This window comes from Akebia trifoliata, chromosome 3 (assembly GCF_017979445.1).
Source record: "Akebia trifoliata isolate Shusen 1 chromosome 3, ASM1797944v1, whole genome shotgun sequence".
NCBI lineage: Eukaryota > Viridiplantae > Streptophyta > Magnoliopsida > Ranunculales > Lardizabalaceae > Akebia > Akebia trifoliata.
Genome location: NC_141377.1, coordinates 55174704 through 55196733, shown reverse-complemented (window position 1 = coordinate 55196733; position 22030 = coordinate 55174704). Strand labels below are relative to the sequence as shown.

General features: G+C 33.4%; 3 protein-coding genes across 7 annotated transcripts; 1 reads left to right on the top strand and 2 right to left on the bottom strand.

Moving 5' to 3' along the window:
* Window positions 1-4743: 4743 nt before the first annotated feature.
* EMB1923 (embryo defective 1923) lies at window positions 4744-6785 on the bottom strand. The gene is made up of 2 exons (XM_086436975.1): window positions 6238-6785; window positions 4744-5561 (listed from the first exon to the last, which is right to left on the bottom strand). The coding sequence occupies exons 1-2, from the start codon at window positions 6611-6613 to the stop codon at window positions 4864-4866; spliced, it is 1074 nt and encodes a 357-aa protein (XP_086293101.1). The 5' UTR covers window positions 6614-6785; the 3' UTR covers window positions 4744-4863.
* Window positions 6786-8059: 1274 nt separating this feature from the next.
* On the bottom strand, window positions 8060-13853 carry LOC147408097 (disease resistance RPP13-like protein 4). 5 transcript variants are annotated; one of them, XM_086436970.1, is made up of 3 exons: window positions 13546-13853; window positions 13431-13465; window positions 8060-10264 (listed from the first exon to the last, which is right to left on the bottom strand). In XM_086436970.1, the coding sequence occupies exons 1-3, from the start codon at window positions 13603-13605 to the stop codon at window positions 8290-8292; spliced, it is 2070 nt and encodes a 689-aa protein (XP_086293096.1). In that variant the 5' UTR covers window positions 13606-13853; the 3' UTR covers window positions 8060-8289. The 5 variants fall into 5 exon arrangements, with proteins under 5 accessions (XP_086293096.1, XP_086293097.1, XP_086293100.1 ...); XM_086436971.1 differs by having other exon boundaries at window positions 13542-13852; XM_086436974.1 differs by lacking the exon at window positions 13546-13853 and adding an exon at window positions 10907-11004.
* A 3166-nt stretch (window positions 13854-17019) lies between these two features.
* On the top strand, window positions 17020-20166 carry LOC147408096 (calcium ion-binding protein). Its single transcript, XM_086432879.1, has 4 exons — window positions 17020-17109; window positions 17935-18049; window positions 18789-18849; window positions 19713-20166. The coding sequence occupies exons 1-4, from the start codon at window positions 17079-17081 to the stop codon at window positions 20001-20003; spliced, it is 498 nt and encodes a 165-aa protein (XP_086289005.1). The 5' UTR covers window positions 17020-17078; the 3' UTR covers window positions 20004-20166.
* The last annotated feature ends 1864 nt before the right edge of the window (window positions 20167-22030 follow it).

The window sequence follows — 22030 nt, the reverse complement described above, 5'->3', positions numbered from 1 at the left end:
TTTTGTGAAGAAATTTATATTGGCAAATACTCAGCCACGAAAAGTATTAATGGAAAATAAGGTTTTTTCTCCACGAAAAGTTATCTTTTGTCATGAATGATATATGTGGTGAATTATATTTCTCAAAATGATAAAAATATTATTAACCACGAGAAGGTTTTGTGGGAAAAAGTAACTTTTTGCGACGACATTAAAGTTGTGGAAAATAGTAAGTTTTTTTGTGACGAATATTCACCATGCTTGGGGCACTATGAGCGACAATATATATATGACATTTGGGGATAATTTTTATGGTGGAAGTCTTACATTTAGCGACGATTAATTATTCATGGCTAAAGACCACTTTTTTGCGACAACTCTATGCTTTGTGACAAAAAAAATTAGTCACGTCCTTCTAATGACAATGGTGCGACAAAATTATCATTTTTAGCAATGAAATTGTTCGTGGAAAGAAGTGAGATTTGTTGATGTGGCATGGAAAAAATATAAGAAAACAGAAATAACAAAAACAAAAAGCTTGGGACTAGAAGACAAATATAATGGTAATAAATCAAGGAAATAAAACCATAGAAGCCTTGGGGAAACAAAGGAAATTAGAACTTACAAGTGCTTATGTGTTTATTAGAGCTTCCTTCTTTCCGGATTGACCTCCCGAGACTTAATTATATAACTACAAGCTTCCTTCTTTTTAGATTCACCTACACAGAAAGACACTATTACATACATATCACCAATAAATATTGTAGAAGGGAAATAATAAAAATCACGTTATTTATAAGGAGAAAGAAACTTATTCTTCTGTCTTTGCTTTTCCAAGCACTGTGCCTTATTGTATGATATAAAAAAAGGAAATCCTAAAGTGACTGCATAAGATACTACGTTCGACACTAAGCTGAATTGGTGGTGTACATGGAACCATAGATGTTTTTCATCAAGGTTCTCCAAAGACCTTCACGCCAACTCAGTGTCAAACGTAGCGTCTTACACAATCACACTAGCATGACTCATAACATAATCAGAGTCATTCTAAACTGACTAAAAAGAAAATAGAAAGACATTCATTGATGTGGCAGTATGCACAAAACCATAGATTTTTTCCTGGTAATGATTCTCTGTTGAAAGCACCTCGATCCATGGGAGTGGATCTGCTTTTGGTTTTGGGAAACCCGACTTTGGGGTTTAATGGAGTTCGTTAACTAGTTTTATAGTCTAAGAACAAAAAATTGATTCAAAATGGACAAAATGCAAAAAAATCTACTATAGGAAGGAGTTGTGGGATCAAGTTATGGGATTTGAAAGGTAGTAGGCATAAATCTCACAAAGAAAAAAGTCGGTTTCTACTATTACCAAAAGATCTACATTTCAAAAGAAAAAAAGACTTAAACTCTAGGGAAAGAAGTTTATCTTCTTGATTGCAGCGATAGGTTCCCTCAGAAATTCGTAAATAATAGAATAATTCCTTATTCAAAAATTTGTAGATAATAGAATAATCCTTACAATGTTCTTGAAATAATATCTATCTCCGGGTATGAGTCCAAACTCCAATATAATACATTTTTCGGATGATTTGGAACTTTTGAAGAGGAATTAAGTGTTTTGATGGTTTTCTTGGGTGTTCTTGAGTGTTTTCTAGATGAAAGGCAGACCCCAGGGTATGGGTATTGAGTTGGGACTTTGATTTTCGGGGTTGAAGAAGTTTGGATGGTTCTGTTTTAGGATTCAAGAGAGCAGGCATATAAATTTTGGGTGTAGAGGTTCTTTTTTATAGATTTTTCTAGATAGCTTTTGAGTTGAATTATGATTAGTTTAAATTAGTATTGCCGATTTTTGTTTGATAAGGATCAACTTGTTCATTTTATTAGATTAGGATTGTAATTTTTTTTATAAGGATTAGGATAATTAAATTTTGTTTAATTTTCTTGAAATTAAAATTTAAAGTTTTTCTTAAAATTCTTGAGAACCCTCTTGTGGATCTTTTAATAATAATAATAAGCTAAGGAAATAGTCATAAAAGCTTAGGAAAATCATAAAAGCTTTGGAAAATCGAAGGAAAATAGGACTTACAAGTTCTTATTAGAGCTTCCTTCTTGTTTTTCAAAGTACTCTGTCTTATAAGGATCATAGATAGGCAGCTGTATATAGGAGAGATGAGAAACAGAGGTACTAACTACTACCCATAGAGTAATACAAAGTCAAGTCTTCCACATTATACTATTGTATAATATATTACCCACTTGGGTTTGGTGGATTTATAAAAATATTTTGGCCTTCATATTTATATAAGAAGAAAGGTGAGATGATGGCACCTAGAAGTACCTTCTACAATATACTAATTATACCAATCAAGTCTGATGTACATAGGGTTAAATCCGAAGACATTTTATATGTTCACACACAATATTAATCATGTGTATGTGAAATCCAACGATTGGGATTTATCTTAGAGAGGCATAATGTATTCTTTAATGAGTCATGCTGACATGGAGGTGTGCACAGAACCTATGGTTCTTTTTTATCGAGATATAAATGCTTTCCACTCAGTATCTCGATGAAACACATCTATGGTTCTGTATACACATCCATGTCAGCAAAGTGTGAAACGAAGCGAACTTCAAGGTTAGTCCAGCATTTTCCTTCTATAACATATATCTTTTATCTCATTAGTTAGATTTCGTGTTAGTAATTACGGTCATAATTGTGTGAACATAAGAAGTTAGATTTGGGAGACTTGTAAGTACTAATTAAAAGTGGAAAATTACTTAACAGATCCAAAAAGTTTACAAATAAGTAAATCTTTATGGAATGGCAACGAAAATCCGTGCTGCTCGAAGATGAATAGCATCACACTATGAAGCAATCTAGGCATTTGATAGCACTAACTATGAGTGGTTGTGCTATAACTGGAATGGAGAGAGCACTACAATAGACTGGTTTCATTTATTTTTACGATAACCTTCATATGAATGTTGCTTACAATGGTTGTTCATGAAACATGGATATGGTTAGAAATACACTGGGGGAAGATGTAGAAAGGGAGATTCAAAAAATTGAGGTGCTAAGCGACTTGAAGGAGCAGCCTCATTTGGTTGAGGAAAAGAGCTCACACTCAATTGTGCCTCAAAAAATAAAAAATGTGCGAGAAAATTTCTACTTGGTGCAATTTCCAGCATACTTGATTAGGGAAAAAAACATGTTGTTCAATGGCTCGTGCAATTCCCTCTCTTCTCATCTCTTGTTTTTTTTTTTTTTTGTGATATTATCCTACTTTCACAAAAAGACCTCAAGAACATCCACCATGCCTCTAATAATGTGTGTGGTGTTAAAAAATTGTCCCAAAAAACTAAATAATGCTATTTATATCATCATGAAGATACATTGTTACCACAAACTGAAGAAAAAAAAAATATTTAAATTAAAAGGCAATTCCACTTTGGTCCACACAGCAGGTGGAATGACTATTTCTAGGATGGCATTGCCTCGGTATTCTTGGCTACTCCTCCTGTGAATGATATAGAATATCAAGCAATAAGAATTCCAATTTCCAAACTCTATTGTCATTCTCTTGCTCCATTCGAAAGAAGTCTGAACTCATGTGGGTGATAAAACCCTTGTGAAGGTAAAGATGACGTAAATTGGGAAGAGAAGCCGGATTGAGGTGTCCTTTCTCCTCGATAATTTTTGAAGACGTAGCTCTGAAAACTGGTGAAGAGGTGAAAGTTCATGATTCATTTCCTTGCCAAGAGCTACTGATCAAAATAGCCATAATATTTGAACATTAATGTTAATATCCTCAATTGTTTGAGCTCTGATAACACTTTCAGATCCGCCTTTTCTATTCCACCTTTCAAAAATATATTCAAAGCAAGACTGCGTAGTAGGGTCATTTTCTTCAACTCAAAAATATGATACCCATCATTGACTCTTGAATTCACAAAATTAATAGCAATTATAGTTTGGAAAGATTTCCAAGATCCACGGGTAGGCATTTTAGAGATTCACAATTCTTTAAATCTTGAAATGCTACATTTCTTGGTAATCTCTTTAAATTAGGACATTTTTCCAAATATAAAATTTGAAGGTTTCCAATAGAATCTGCTAGTATCTCCAATCCAGATCTCATTATCTTGAGATAGATAAATGAGATGTTGTGGCCATCCCGATCCCACTCAACTAATTTACAACAGTAGGGAGTTCGGATGATAATCCAAAAAGCCTCCACCACTTTGATTGATGTAGTTTCAGTCCCAGATTTAGAAGAAACTCTGCCTCTACCATATCTGTGGCAACCATTTCATTTTGATTGATGTAGTTTCAGTCCCAGATTTAGAAGAAACTCTGCCTCTACCATATCTGTGGCAACCATTCGCAACAATTTGAAATTGATTTGTCAACGGTTGTATGGATTTCCATAAGTGATTTTATTAAAACAGAGAACAAAAGTTTAGATCAGGTATGCTTCTCAGAGTCTTCAAAGAAGAGACACACAACTTCAAACACAAAATCGAGTTGCTCTCATCTTGCAGTGGCTGAAGCTGGGGATTATGATCATGTCCACAACAAACCCACACAGGGTTTTCAGTGTTCAGAAGCCAAAGCTCATAGAAATCCCACTGCAGCCTAAACCTAAAACACAGATGACCCTTGCTCTTAATATTTATCCAACAAAAGCACAGATCATGTCCAAACTGACCGCACCCTTCTACTAGGTGTTCAAAGAACTCACAATATTACTCAGAGGCAAAAGACACAACACCAACATACATGTAAGTGCGAGATATCTAACTAGTAATTGCAAAATTTACACTAAAACAGAACACATTAGACCCATAAAAAATTGCTTTTGATAACAAACCCAACATTCAATCAAACAATCATCCACGTCAAGTGCCGATAACGGACCCACTTCGCAGCAACATGGATCCCAATGACCAACGCCACACCCAATAACGGGATAGGAAGTCTTCTAACTGTCTCTACACCTTCAATCTCTGTGTTTCCTTCAGAGAGCTTCTTTGAGTGATGAGAGATAGCAAGAGCCAAATACAAAGCCATTACGAGAATTCTGATCCAAGGCTGCCCGACAGCGATTAGCACAGCAGCAACGGGCAATGTAGATGAAACAACATCTCTCTTCTTAACAAACCGTGAGAAACAGCCTAATCCCACAAGAAACAACCAGAAGAGAGATTCAGGGAGAACATCCATTACAGCTGCATATCCAATTAGGCCAGAAATTGTGAGGATGTACGGCTGGCTGTTTATGGAGTCTGGGACCGTAGCTTCCGCAATAGCAAACACTGCCGATGTCAATAAGATGATCACCGTTAGCTCCTGAATAGGAGCTGATGCCACTATACTAGAGTACATAGAACGAATGGTGTAGAGTGTCATCTCAATAAATCTGATTACAGCGATGATTTGATCGCCAGCAAAATGAAAAATAGTGGCCAAAGCAAGTTTTGAGAGGTAACCCATGAAATGGGAAATGCCCATTATAGCTTTCTTCCAATTAGAAAGTTCCCACAATACGGTTCGCCAGGCATAAATGAGGAAAACTAGGGCTGCAAATATAGTCATGTAAAGAGGATCAAACCCCTCGTTAGAAGAAATAATTGCATCTCAACAAGTAAAGTTATAATTCATGCAACATAAATAGCAAATACAAGATCAGGTGGACTTGGATAGCTAGTATCGCTTACCTTAAAACAATGCAACAAAGTTGATTTTAGACGAAATTTAAATGCTTTTTTTTTTTATACATTTTAGATTAGGATCCAGTTTAGGGAATAGATTCTGACTCGTTTGATTCTTGATAAACCCTAACTAACAGACTTGATTTTGGACCTAATTTAAACGCTTTTTTTTTTAAATATTATATTTTACATCTAAATTGGGAACCCTTTGGGAAACAGATTCTGACTCGTTTGATTCTTGATAAACCCTAACTAAAAGAGTTGATTTTGGACCTAAATTTAAATGCTTTTTTTTTTTATATAATTTTTTTTTACATCTAAATTTAGGGACCAGTTTGGGAAACAAATTCTGAGTTTTGGACTCCTTTGATTCTTGATAAACCCTAACTAATAAAGTTGATTTTGGACCTAATTTCAATGCTTTTTTTTTTAATATTTGAGATTAGGCATTTAGAATCCAGTTTAAGAAACAAATTCTGACTCGTTTGATTCAAGATAAACTCTCACTAACAAAAGAGGGAAAATTTCGATCAGATTAACTTACCAATCAACCATGGCCACCTCACAGGACGATCTGGAGCTTCTTTCGTCAAGTATCTGAACCTCGAAGGCATCGTACTCTGTCCTCGAGCTTCTTCGGCTTCATCTACAACGCTCTTCATCTCTCCTTCTCCATTTTCTGCCCAAGTAGAAAACCCGGGCCTTCTATGATCTAAAAACCCTAAGGGTTTAACAGAAAACCCATAAAATTCTAGAGATGAATAGGCTTTTAAGGATTGAAATATAATTGGAGAAATGCGAGATTGAAGAAAGTGATTACGACGAAGAGCGTAGAAATTAGTGTTTGAAGGGTTTCTGAAAATCGAAAAGAAGGGAGATTTGTGGGGTGAGTTTGGAGATAAGATAAGAGGAATCGACATTGAAATTGGGCGGTTTTGGTTACAGAGATTCCACCATTTTCAGCTGCGAAGATCTGAAGAGAGAACTTACAGAAATTAGGGTTTATCGATTTGCAACTTGCAGAAGGGTGGGGTTTGTAGAAGCCCATGGGCCTCACCCATTCTGACAAAATCGGCTTGTAAGGTGAGGATTGCCTCGGTTTATATACATCCCAAGGTCTCGATACCTACTTGTAGGAAGGTGGGGTTTGTAGAAGCCCATGGGCCAAACTCATAATCACAAAATCGACTTGTAAGGTGAGGATTACCCCCAAGGTCTTGATACTTAGGCGATGTGGGATTATCACTCATACTCCCCCTTCCCGTGTGACATGTCTCCTACATACTTGTGGTTATCCACTCTGATACCATGAAGAAGCCCATGGGCCTAACTCATCCTGACAAACACACACTCCCCCATGTGTAATTTGTGTCCCACATCCATGTGGTTACCTGCTTTGACATCATTGACAAACACACACCCTCATGTGTAATTTGTGTCCCACATCCATGTGGTTACCTGCTTTGACATCATGTAGAAGCCCGTGGGCCTAATTCACAAAACTGGCTTGAAAGATGAGGATTACCCCTGATTTATATATAGCACAAGGTCTTGATACCTAAGCGATGTGGGACTATCGCTCACAGGGTTTACCTTAGAAGTTGCTCCTTTTATTTCTATTAAATTACCAAATGAACCTTCAAAGGGTTCATGAACCATCTACAGTAGAACTGCAGTTGGGTTGGTCAAATTGTGTAATTGGATACTATTGTACGATATTGAGAAAATTTTCAAATAATTATCGAGTTTGCGAAAACACCAAAAGTGTTTTACACATTTTTGACAAAACTATCACGTAGTATTGACAAATTATTAGTGTTAAAACTATGTGATAGCTTTGTTAACACTTGTCACACTTAAAAAATAAATAAATATGCCTGTAATTATTTGAAAATTCTCGAATATTTATGTCTTGATAAATTTATTCGTTCGTGTAAAAGCTTTTGTGATGAATTTACCATATAAAATATTAGATTACAAGACTTATAGAAAACATGTTCTATATAGGAAAACAAATTTTTTTTTTCTTTTTCAAATTTTTTTTTTATTGATTCCTAAAATATTCAGAAAAACAAGATTGTAATGAAACAGTGGTGATTATTTTTGGTAGGAGGTAACAATAATGTACTTGTGGGGAAAATTAAAATGTTGTTTGAAATTTCACAATTTCATTGACTTGATTTGAAGCCAAAAAAGTTCAACTAATTTTTACAATTTTCTACCTTACTTCTAGATAGAAAATCATCATCTGCTGACCCAGCTTTAAAACAACAGAAAAAATGGTGTAAGTTTTGCTATTCTTCAATGTTTGATCGACTGTATAAGTGTAAAAATGTCATAAGCACCTCCTAGTTATGCAAGAAATCTCAAATTCAAGGAAATCCACCCACACCTCAAAATTGTTTATAGCTCAAACAAACCACCAAATAATGTCATTTACTGAAGCAGACAAAAACCTACTTCAATTGCTAATACAACACATTTATACATCAAAAGTAAGACTTACATTGTTACAACAAACAAACATTAAGAGAGAGAAAGAGAAGAAATACGAAAATATTCAAATTGAGGAGCACACCATATGGGGACTTAAAAGTCATTCCGAGTCTAGGGATCTACAACCTGTTAAACGTATTTGGAATGCTACATTTCTTGGTAACCTCTTTAAATTAGGCCAATTTTCTAGATATAAAGTTTGAAGACTAGGAAGATTTCTAATAGAATATGGCAGGCTCTTTATTCCACAGTTCTTTATCCGAATATAAACGATATGTTGCAGTGATCCTATCCCACTCAACCAATCCACTTCAGACGAAAATTCGAAAGAAATATCCAAAACCCTCAACCATTTTAATTGACATAGGTTCCGTCGTAGGTTTAGAAGAAACTCGTTAGCTTCAACATTTATCCCCACTATCATCCGCAATGATTTGAAATTAACTTCACGAAAGATATCTGTAGTCTTCACCATGCCAAGCCGACGTGATTGGGTACAAGAGGGCCTACCCCTTTCGTCGTTGACGCAAATAAAATTTTCTTCTTTAGCGATCACTCTAATCATGTCACGTATCATATCATGGATGCTAAAGGAACCAAAATAACCCATCTCCAAACCTAGTAATAAAGAACGACTGATTAATTCATCAATATATTCTTGTCCAATTTCATATGCAGTCCTTTTGTCATCTCGTTCTCGAACAAATCCCTCACCAATCCACCAAAGAATCACATTGTCCGATGAAATTCGGTAATCTTCGGGAAACACAGCCAAACACAACATACAAGGTTTCAAATGTGAAGGAAGCTCCCTATAGCTTACTTCTAACACAGAGAAGATCGATTCACCTTTCTTAGCTAACTCTTCCTTTAGATTCTCAGATATCCGTCCCCACTCATCGATTGAGTGTCCTTTACCTTGCATCATTCCGCCCACAACTTTGATTGCCAATGGGAGCCCTTTACATCCGCAAACGATCTCTCTACCGATACGTTCAAGCTCTGGATTAGGACACTGACCTCCGTGCTCTATAAATGCTATTTTGGTGAATAACGACCAACTATCCTTATCAGGAAGAAGCTTAGGGCGATGTATGTGCATCTCAGCGGCTCTCATTGATCGAGCCACTTGTTCATGCCTAGTTGTGACAATGACACAACTACCATTCCCTTGAGGACAAACTGACTTCAAGCTCTCCCACCATGATCCTTCATCTATACTCCATACATCATCCAATATAATCAAGCACACTTCTTCGTTAAGTCTCTCATGTAGTTCCTCCAGTAGACCTAGTATATCCATGTCTTCCAAGCCTTTTTTTTTTTGATTGATGTCTTCCAAGTCTTTGTCTACATTGAGTTTTCTCAACATGTTCTTGACTAACTCTTCAAATTTGAAAGTTTGGGAAACTGTTACCATTAAGACATGGTCGAAGTGTTTGATCACATTAGAATTGTTGCGGATCTTTTGAGCAAGCGTAGTTTTGCCTATCCCACCCATTCCAACCATTCCAATAACATTCAAGGGCCCTTGTCCCTCTAAGAGCCAACAAATAATTTTCTCTGCATCATCATCCAAGCCTACCAATTCAGCGTCGTTCATTATGACTGGATATCTCACTGGCCGATTTATAATAAATTGTTCTTGGTTTGGAATGGTAGGAGTTGTCGGAAGGTAAGATATCATCTTCTCTCTAAGATCCCGAATTTCTTTATTTATTTCACTCAACTTCTTTCCCATTTGATAACGAAATTTCAAGTATGAAGGAGAAAAATAGGTCACATACTTGGATGGCATTTTTCTTCTTTCTGGCTCCAAAAACAACTTGCAATCTGATATAATGTCCTCTGCATCGTATAGTACCTCTCTTAATTCTTGCACAGTAGTCTTAAGAGTTTCCTTTCTATCCTTCATTCTCACTTTTTCAGCATCTTTGAGGTAACTTTGCACGAATAAAAGCTCTTTCTTCAATGTCTTAAATTGCTCATGGAATTTAACCACATGAGAACCTTCATTTAAGAGAACTTCGACCAATTTTTCTACGAGAACATTTATAATTGCATCCAACATCTTCCTGCACAAGTTTTTCCAAATTACAATGATTTTCAAATTAAAAATAGAAAAAAAGTTAAGGTATCAGCTAAGTGTACAATAGTTCTTGCCAACAATTATTACAGAAAAAAAATGGATTTATCTAGAACAACATACTGAGTATTGACAATGACCTTTAAAATTATGGTCAGGAACTGGCAACATGAAAAAATGACTCATGAAAAAATAAATGATCCCAAACATGAAATTGAACTGTCACAGTTTATCTTCGAGATAAATATCATTGGGATATATAAAAATCCTGACAGTTGGATTTCATATTTACACTGTCGGGATCATGCATTTTTTCAAGAATTATTTTTCATGAGCAACTGATCCCAATCCTTTAAAGTAAAGTTCTAGTCCAAATCATGGAAAAAAGAATACTAAGGGAATATGAAAATTTATTGCTTTAAGTTTTGTCTTCAGAGTTGCGTATAACAGAAACAAAACAGCTCCTATGTATATATTATCATGCATAGTAACATCTGATGATTTCTTATACATAAGAGAGATACAAATGCATAAATCATAGCAAAACAAACATCTTGCAGTACGTGCATGCATGTAATAAGCCTATTGAGTTTGTAAATAACATAACGCAGCTGGAGGTTCGAATGGGTACCGGATTAGTCTGTTACAAACTCCCTAATTATATTGATAACAGGTCCACCTATTGCAGTGCTATGGGCCAAGATGTGATATTGTAATACGGTCAAAGTGCTGTTTACATTGTAATCAAACAATGGATTAGGACCGTCATTTTTTCCAACATTTTCACAATGATAAAGTTTGTTGAAAAAAGAAAAAATACCATTTTTTGAATGATTGCTGTTTCAACAAAAATGAACATCTTGATTTTTTGTTTTTTCAACAGTTTTTCGCGATTTTTAATTTCATGCTACCTAAATCAAACTTGACCAGTGACCGTACTTTTACTAGTTACATATTGATGGAAGTTTAATCCAAAATGATCCATTCTTAAACAAACCTATATGATACCTACTTAATAGTCTATAGGTTAGCATAATGTCCTCTGTGTAGATATAATTCTTTCTTTAAGCTAGGGAAGCTGGAGCATGAAAATAATTAAGTGGTTATGGTAGGGGCAGATATGGGAAAAATGAAAATTTGAATAACTAAAAACTGCACAAAGACATTTTCACCTTTTTAATTGCTTTAACACTAAAATTGAGTAAAGAATATTCCATGAACAAGTTGTAAAATTTAGACATTTTTTCCTTTAGTGTGCCCTTATAATATTAAATATCTTTAAAAAAAAAAAATCTCTCAAAATCAATCATGTAAGCTAAATGATGTACAATCACACAAATATGAAAGATTAGTTTCCGTCTTATCTCCCTAGATGATATATTTGATACTATTTACCCTGTTTATCAGTTCTCTTGATTTCGATTTGGGTATGTGGTTAGCCACCCTAGAACGAACTCAGTTTTTACAGATAGGAAGAGAATTTGTTTCTCATTTCTCAGGGTTCGGTAGCTTGGTTCTCTAGTTTTCACGTGGTGAGTACAACCACAATGTTATGAAATCCTAAATTACATAGAAGTAAATATGCATATAATGGTCTAAATTTAAATATATAAATATAAACAATCATTAAAAAAACATAATATACATCACATATTGAAATAGCAAAATGTAAAAGAATCACTCCTAAAACCATTGCCTTACAAAGTTCAAGTGTCATATTAAACAAACCATAACCATCAAGTACTCATGTTCCACAAATCACGTGAAAAAGTAAATGTTCAGTTAAGCTAGTCATGTCGAGAACATAACAAAAACAATCAAGTAGTATACTGAATCTATCACTATAACCCATAGAATCAATTTAAAAGAGAATATGAATGATTTGATATAGAAACTTAAAAAATATGAATGATTTGATGATGGAGTATGCCAAAAGAATATAAAATGTATGGAGAGATTAAAGATGTTTTTGAGGAGAAGGATGTATAGAAACATAACAAAAAGTTTCTTCAGTTGCTTCCCTTTTATATATGTATATAGAATTAGGGGTTTCAATGAGTTGGTTCCAGTTTGGTTTATAAGATTTCTAGAACTGGAACAATCATATTTTCTATGTTCCAGTTGCAATTCTAAATAAGTGGAATCGGAATTGGAACCCCCAAAAAATTGTGGGTAGCCATTGTTCCGGTTCTCAAGAATCGGATGAGACAAATTATATGTATAGTGAGTAGTGAAAGTAAATTTTCATATTCTTTCTACGCAAGTCTTTTTCCATCACAAAATACAAGAAAAAACCTTATATAAATCATTGCAAAACCTTTTTTTTTTACTTTCAAGCACACAACACACTATTTATAAAAGCATTAATAACATAATTAGTTAATTACAATTTACTCTAGTAAGGAAATAAGTCAGTATTTTTTTTCAAAAACTAAAATTCATTTTCTTTACAAGTAATAAACTTCTAGGAGAGATGACTAATTTTAAGTTTGAATGCACAGTTTGTAATAACTATTAACTTTAAAAGGTCAGGAACTAAGAGAAGCATTCTATCTATAATATGAAAAAAATGAAAAAATATCTTAGTTCTGGGTACCCGTTGCGTCTAACCAACTTGGTTCCATTCCAAGCAGTTTGGTTCCTTCTAGACGGTCTCTAATCATGGTTTTTTTTTTCAATAGAAAAGGAATCAAATTTCAGTAACTTCATCATCGATGAATCTGAATCGAAGTAAAATAAAAAACGGATACAGCCATCTCCAAATCAGTAAGGAATTGATGATTTTGCCAACTTTATTTGAAGAATGGGTTTACAAAAAAAATTTCCTTTTAAGTTAAAAAAGGCTTAAACGGGACCTTAAGAAATGGAATTGTTCAATTTTGGGGAACCTTAATTTTCCAATTAAAGTTTTGCAAAAGCTAGGGTTAAGGAGTTGGCTGATTCAGGTTGGGGGTCAGGGGGTTTATGAAAGTGGTCTAAGTAGGCTAGATGAGACTAAGAAAATGGAGCAATTAATTGGGTTACAGAAGCCAACCATCAAAGGGTATTGTTATCTCAAATATTCATCAAAATCTGCAAAATTTTACTTCAAAAATACAGTATCAAAGGCAATAAATCGTAAAAATATTGGGAAAATAAAGGAAAAAACGACTTACAAGAGCTTATTGAGTTTCCTTGTTTTGATATTCGTCTACAAAAAAACCCAATTCTAAAAACATTGATCGAACAACTATTATATATAGGAGAGAGAAGCTCAAGAAACTTACTTACAGTAGGGTGTGGACTGTGTTGTGTTGTGGATAACGAAGTAAGAGTGTAAGCTTTGCACATGTAAATGCTGAAAGGTCTGCAGCGCCTGAATGGGTCGAATCCGGAAGTTCCCCTTTTTGAGAGACAAGAACAGCAAAGCCAGAAGGCGTGGGGAAAGAAAGATGAAGAGACAATTACTTGAGGAAGGTTTCCATTCTGAAATCCGCTTTGATCGGATCAGGATTTCAGTTCATTTCACTCTCTGCGAAATAGATGACTTTTGATTGTAGCATTTTCCTTTTCCTTTATATAAAGTGAAAATATGCCCACTCTAAAAGTACTTACTTTAATCACATTAAAAAACACCATTTTAGAGCTTTAGGCATTTAGAGAGCTACTTTAGGCTTTAGGCTTTAGGCTTTAGGTATTTTAATTATATTCTCAATCGTTCACTTATTTTCTATATTATTGATTGGAGTGTAATAAGTAACAATTGGAAGTCCCATAATAATTTTCTAAAGTTAAGAGTATTATTAGAAAGATGGTAAAAAATGAAAGCTAATAAAATTTAAGATATTTTTGGAAAGAAAAAAGAAGAAAAGATAGCGCAATTAAGATAACACTTATCCTCGAGATATACTTATTTTATGATATATAAAGATTCATACAAATGAGAGAGACAATTATTGTGTTTTATTATATAAATTAGAGGATGACAATATCATTATTTCTTCGTGTCCACGACACGATCATTCTCTTTGTGGTTAAAGAGAGGAAAACAATAAAGTTATAAGGGTATTATTGAAAAAGAGTAGAAGGTTAAAGGCTAAAAGGCTAAGGGTGGCAATTTTAATATGACTCGAAAACAACATGAAACTAGTGGGTTTAGGTTAAGTTTAATTGGATTTGGATCATAATAGTATTGATCAGTTTAACACAATTATTAAATGGATCATAGGTTAAGGACGTCAACCTGCTTAACCCATTTTGACACATTTAGTTATTCAATCATTGATGTGTTATTTTAAATCATAAAACACAAGAGGTATATCAAATATTAACAATTATTTAAGGATTTTTTAAATTACCATGTTTTTATTTGTCATAGAACTTTTAAAAAATATATTTTTTCATATTTAAAAAATATAAAGTGTCTTAAGATATTTTTTCAATAATTAATGGTTAAACTTTTAATTTGAAAAAGAAAAAAATATATTTTTCCTTACTAAATTATTTATTTATATTTATATTTTTTAATATGAGGTTTCCCTTGAAATTTAGGGGACTGTAGTATTTGATTTCCAATATGGTGATCATGCGGGCAATGAAAATTACTTTATATTAATTAGTTGATATTGGTTTATAATTGTATGATTTTGTTTTTAGTAATGATATTTTATTTTTGGTGGTGGAAATGGAACTTATTTTTTTCAATTAAGATTAAAATTTTATTAAATAGATTACATTGGTCGGGTGAGGTACGCATTTAATAAATGTGTTGGATTTGAGTTTAAGTTTTTGACATAATTATTAAATGGGTTAAATTTGGGTTTGGTAAAATTTTATAATACCATTACATTGACACGACACGACCTGACCCATTGCCACCCCTAATTAGGCTTGGCAAGGCACAAACCATGAAATCAAGACCCCACGATTTTGAGAAGTTTTTACATGCAACCCTTCCCTAACGAAAAATAATATATTGGATAGGGTACCATTTTCCTTGAACTTATGATACAATTTCTTTGATGCAACATGATATTTATAAAGATAGTTATTCTTAGACATACAAATTACGAAAGATTAATTACATTTGGATGTTGAACACAAAATCTCCAATAACATAAAATTTAGTTACATTAGAAAATGAAATATTTCTCATTTTAATCAAATCATTAAGATAAAGTTATTCATTTTGTGAAATTGAAAATCATGGTTTGTTTCCTTTTTCATTTTCTTATCTTTATTTTATTTTATTTTTTTTATTTTAAGGAGAAACAAGGACATGCCGTAATTTTACATTTTAACCATTAAGAAATATAATGTTAAAAAATTTAGAATCCTTTTTTAATTTTTTTTCTATATCATCACTTTAGAACTTGAATGTAAAAAAGGAAAAAAAAAAAAAAAGAGATACATAGTAAAGGATTTTTCATAATTCAAATTTTCATGAAAGTAGCACATATTGATATATACATTGGCATTGGATGATATAATTATTTTCAATATTTTATATCCAGAAAGTAAACCTCGCACGTATTTTCATTTTAACACATCAAAATCCAACATAGATTTGCTTGGTCATTTCTTATTTGATCTTAAGGAGAAACTTAAAACCTTATTTAGTAGAGTTTTTGTTTAATGGACCTTGCTTCGAGGTAGAAGGATGTTCTTAAATATGAATAAATTCTTCTATTATTAATCACTAATATTGTATAGTGGAATTAATGACACAGACTCAACATGGTGTTGATGAGCTTTTATGACCATGTTGAATAATATCAATGTTTAAAACAAGCATATTCTAATAGACTAAAGAATAATGCTGAAGTGGCCTTAAGATTATGCCTCACATCGCATATCTTGAAGTGAAAGTTTATGGGAATCATAGATGCTTTTCATCGAGATATGAGTGAAAAAGTGTCTATGGTTCCCATCCACTTTCATGTCAAGATGTGAGATATGAGATACAATTTTGAGGTCAGTTTGATTAATCTTAAGATAATGGCTAAGGTAATAAAATTTATCAAAAAATTTGAAGATGAATGATTTTTGGAAGAGAAATCTAAGTTTTCTTCTCCATTTCTATACCTCTTTTTAGCGGAATTAAGGTTTGCTCAAAAGTTTGTTAATCATGTAAACGTCTGGTTCTAAGTCAAGAATCAATTGCTTCGGAATGCCAATCGCACAAAAGAAAGAAATCAAGAAAATATAAAATATAATAGGGAGAGACAGATACTGTGTGCTCCTAGGAGTTAGATTGCAATCTAACTCCCAATCTCCTTTGTGCTCCACGTATTAACTAAACTCTTTCGGACCCGACCAATAATAGCTTGATCAAATCTTTTTGTAAACCTATACGCAGAAAATCAGCCTTATTGTTGAATTCGTGGTTCAATTCTAGGTTTATTTCGTAATGGGCTTGTAATCCAATTACATGTGCATAAAGCCCATAAATAAATAAATAATGGTTGAATCCAACAGCCAGAAACCATCAATCAGGCTAACTTAGGTCATATAGGTCTATCAACAGGTGGGCCACATGTCCATGGATCAGTGGGCCCAAAGAGTTTCCACTTGGTACACAGAGGAGAGCGAGAGTCAGGTAACAATTAAACTCCTGTGAGTACAGTACAGGTATTCTATGTAAAAGAAAAGAAAGCAATGGATCGATTCCTTCCTTGAGTTCACAACAAACCTACAAAGCCATTCCATAATTTTTTTAATTTTCTTTCTTTGTAGACTTCTTACAAATTTATAAATAAGAGAGATCATGTAAGCCTAATCTATTTGGGCTCTTGATATCCGTGGATTTCTCTTTCTCTTCCAAAATGGGGTTGGTCATGAGTTTTATGGGAAAAGGTCTCTCTCTCTCTCTCTCTCTCTCTCTCTCTTAAATATAAGTTACTATTTAAAAATGTTGTTAAAATATTAGGGATTTTGTTAACATGTTCCCCAATGGCACACGTTAAAATGCATTAAATACATATTGGAATTAATTTTTTTCGTGTCAAAACTATTTTCAAAATAAATTTTTATTTAAAAAATACACTTAAATGCTTATTTCCAAGGTCTGTTTAAAACACCTTATCGTGTAACAAAACCCAAATTATAGTAGTGAAGTACCAATGATTTGATTTATATGGATTTCATATCATTTTTCATACTTTTCTTTTTTATTTTATTTTTTGTATAGTTAATTGTTTTTTAAGATAGCTTAATAAGGTCCAAAAAATTTCGACATATTATCTTTTAGATCCTGTGAGATTGCGTGGGGAAATGCGATTTTCAGCTCTACACACAAAAGTTTTAGTAGAAAATCATTTTTCCCATTTTCATGCAATATTATTTTCGACCTGAGCCCCTGAAAAATTATTTTCTTGTTGAAGTTGGAAAATTCTGATGTTATTCGCTCAAATTACACCCAAAGCCAAAACTAAAACCAAATCTATGTTTTGGACATTTTCCTAAAAGCAATCAAACATCAGTTTCCAATACCATTTTTTTGGAAATTGATTTTTTTTTTCCTAAGAATAAAAGATTATCTCAAAGGTGAGCTGAAGAGTATTCCCACTCCTTGTTTTTTGGATTTATTAGTGCTTTAATTGGTCTTCACTTACAAATAAAAGAACCTTAAATATTTTTTAAATGGAAAAGGTTTTGACTAATTAATTTATTTTTTTTCAGGGTTGCCTACAGGTCAAGTGGTAAATATGCTAACAGATACTCTTTGCAAGCAATTTATTGAAAGAGATATCGACACTTTTGAAGACTTCCACATAGCTCTTCTTGACATCTTCAAGTGAGTGATTCATAATTCCAAGGTTAATATTTTTCGATCTACCCTTTTGGGTTTTGATAAAAATTAAAGATACCCTTGAAATTTTAATATATGAAATATCCCTTGACTTTGGTCTTCTATGAGATACTAATAAAAATACCTAAATACCCTTGACTTCTACATCTTGTTGGAGACCCTTCATATTTTTTTTACCTAACAACCTCTTTTTCTTGAGGTAAGAGGTTGAAGGAGATAGAATCAGAAGGTTGAAAATTTAAAGTTCCCTAAATTATAGAAGAGGTTAAAAGACAATGAGTTTTTGAAGAGGGAAAGCCTCTTGGTCATTTTACTATAGTCTCTCACAAAAGACCATAAGTCAAAAGGGTATGTCACCAGTTTGAAAATTCAAGGGTTATCTATAATCTTCACTAAAATCTTGAGGAATACCTCAAATTATCTTTATGTTTGTATGGAGTCAGATCCCATGACTTGTGAAAAAAACAATAAGCCTAATCATATAAACAAGAAATCCCACAGTTGTGATTTATCTTCTATAGGATATGATTTATTGGGATACATATAGAAATCCCGACCATTGAATTTCATGTTTGCACAAGTAGGATCATATGTTTTCTAATGAGTTAACAAATCCCAACCCATACGAATATATATTTATGTATATGTGCACACATGTATATATGTCAAAGTGCCTTGTTCACTTCATTAACCATTCTTACGCTTGACTCATGAACTAATCCAGCACAATCAATGTGGCATTGCCTGGTAAGCATTATGATGCACCACCACGCAAAGATGTTGAGGTCAGTTAAGTTCCCCAATATATTGAATTTTTTTTAAATTTTTTTTGGAGGGGCAGGAGCAAGGGCTAATCATGTCCAAGACTTCAAAAAAAAGAAAATTACCATACAACCCCTTCACTCTCTTGTGAAAAATCCTAGATTTTTTTTAATCTAAAAGACCCCTCTTGTGGCCTTTAATATCCCTTCGTGTTGAAATCCTCCTCCCACACCTCAAAACCTGCCTTACTCAAGAACCCGAGTAATTAATTCCCTAAATTATATCTTTTTATTATTATTTTTGTATTCTTGATTATGTGGTACGTTTTATGGAGTGGGAAGAGGATTAATACAGCTCTCCACTTTGGGTGTATAGATCTGGACTAAGTTTCGTTAGTATCCCTGTGATAAAGAGGTATGTCATCAATTTGAAAACCCGAGCAAGATGTCAACTACCCTTCTTTTAGATTGACTCGAATATCCACCAAGTTGAAAACTCACAGTCAACTTGGTACTAAGTTTATAAATATTCTAAAACTAGTTATTAAAATTTTAAAATAAGTAAAAATATTTAGTTTTTAAACCCTAAGGATTGGTGAGAGGCCGAGACCAAGTCTGAGGAAGTAGAGGTGTTGAGTTTGAATCCCCTCCTTAGGGTCACCCTTTGAAATTTATCCCAAAAATTACCTAGTGCATGTTGGGGGAGGGGACTCCACGTGCCCCAAGGATTAGTCGGTGTATTGGTTCCATCAAATTTTGAGGCTGATTCATCTCAAAATCCATTCGAATCAAGTTGAATCAACGAGTTTTAAAACCATGCTACTATGCTATATAGACCTACTATATATAAATCTTATTTTTTTCAAAAAAAAAACAAAAAATTACAGGCATGTTTTAAGGATTGGGAAAATGTCACCACAACAGAGGAGAAGAAAAAGGTGTTTGTGGACTTCATGATGAAGAATGCGAACCTTAGCAAGATTGACGACTACACGATGATTGCAGGACTAGTAACACCCCCAGTTGCCATGGTCATAAAGAGAGCAGGAGAGAATGTCCCACAGATTAATAAGATTAAGGTCATCCCTGATGTTATCTTTGTACCTTCTGCCACTTTGTTGGCTTTAGTAACTGTGAAGCTCACAAGAAGAATTTCTCTGAAGAATCACATATTATGACACAACGAAGACTTCAGCCCGACATCCAAATTTGATGGTCGTGTAGAAATAAAGTAGCAAATTCACCAATAAAACACCATTGTACTACTTTATTATGATACAATCTTATGCATATATATCTTCCTTAATCTAATTAAGGACTTCACTCTCGTAAAATATATAGACATCGATGTGATTATTAAGTGTTCAGAATTCATGATTTAATCATTCAACTTTATCATAAATTATATATTTAAACTGAAGTTACGTTTCCTCATAAGCAAATAAAGCAAATGCTTCCCGTTGGATCATAAAGTTAAGCCTTGACTAAGATCAGGGTTGAACTTTGTCGCTTCTGAATAACAATGAATTCAGTTGTTTTCTCCAAAATTTCAATTTTTTAATTCTTTTTTAGCAGTGAAATCCAACATTGATCTTAATCAAAGCTTAATTTTTGATCAATTTGCTTATATTATATATTACATTCGTTTCCACATACCGTAGGCTTTAAGGACTATCTCATGATTTCAATTCGAAGTCTCTTAGTTTGCAAGTATCATTTGAGAAAATCCGAATGGATTCAGAATATTGAGGTTGGTTCTTAATTTTGTTTCATTTTTCTCTCCCTTTTCTTTCTTTGTTTCAAAATCAAATTTCGTGATGAGTCTTGAATCTGCTTTCATTCATAATCTATAGATACTGAGTTATCGTGAGGAGGCATGCATATGTCAATTTTTTGAGTATACAACTGAACAACACAAGCCCAAAATTAGACCACCTCAAATGTGGCTCTAATAGGCTTTCATGGCACATTATCAGTCCACATCAAATGAAATGAGGCAATTCCTACACTTTCACGAAACTAATTCAATCAAATTGTATCACCGGACTTGTGACAGAAATAAATCATCCACAATACTCAAACACAAACCAAATTATTCTATAAACCAAAAATAAAAATAAAAAGGACTCAAAACAATAGACTGGCATCGGTCAATTGTTTTGCCGTTGCAAATCTCTTGGTACACTGGTGCCATTGTGAACCATGAGGTGCTTTAGCAGTAGAAGTCGTGCTGCTGATACTAGACCTCCTCTTCACCTCGTCAACCTCAGTATCTGTCATCTTTTTTCTCGCTATAAACCATTTTAAACCATGAGGTACATATATTAGTAGTGTTTCTCTTACTGCCAATACTAGGCCACTTCTTAACCACATTATTGATCCTCTGGCCCTACTTGCAAGCAAAACAAGTAGGAACTTGTGATTGTAATTGTGGAAAATCAAGGGAGATGGTTGATGGAGACGCAACGAGCCTTGTTGCTACTGTTGGTATTTCTCCAATTATCCAATCATCAATGGCAACAAAAGGATGGTGCAAGAGCATATCAGGCGTCCATCGAAGCGATGTAAGACCATAAGACAGATCTTCACTTAGAACAAACGTTTTCTTTCTTATGGCCCCAAGGCTTAATAAAAATTTGAAAGTATAAAAAATACGCCCTTTTCACCTCTTTTAACATACTGAATTTTTCAATGGTGATTCAAATATATTTAAATGATTTATAACAGTGAATGATGAATGGAGAACAATATATTTTGATGTTTTGTGAGAATGAATAACGAATGAAGAACAACCCACTCAAAATTTTAAAGATTTAGTTATAATGTTTGGTCCAAATTTCCCTTTTGCAACTATAAAACATATGCATTTTGGGAATTTAAGAAAGATTTATCCAATGTCGATCTTAAAAATGCAAAATCAAAATCATCGAGATTAATGAATGAACCATCAAGATCGATATTTCAATAATCGGTATAGATAATTTCTACCGTCCATTTATTTTTAGCACTTTGCTGAATATATCTTTCTGAACAACCAAAATACATATATAATATTGATAAGATGTTACACTTTGATTAAGGTTGCAGCTAGATAATCTTAATCAGAGTATAATAAATGCATTTCGGGTATTTTGAAAAGATCTATACAAAGTCAAGCTAGAAAAAATAAAAATCGTCAAGATCAATGATTCAAACATTAAGATAA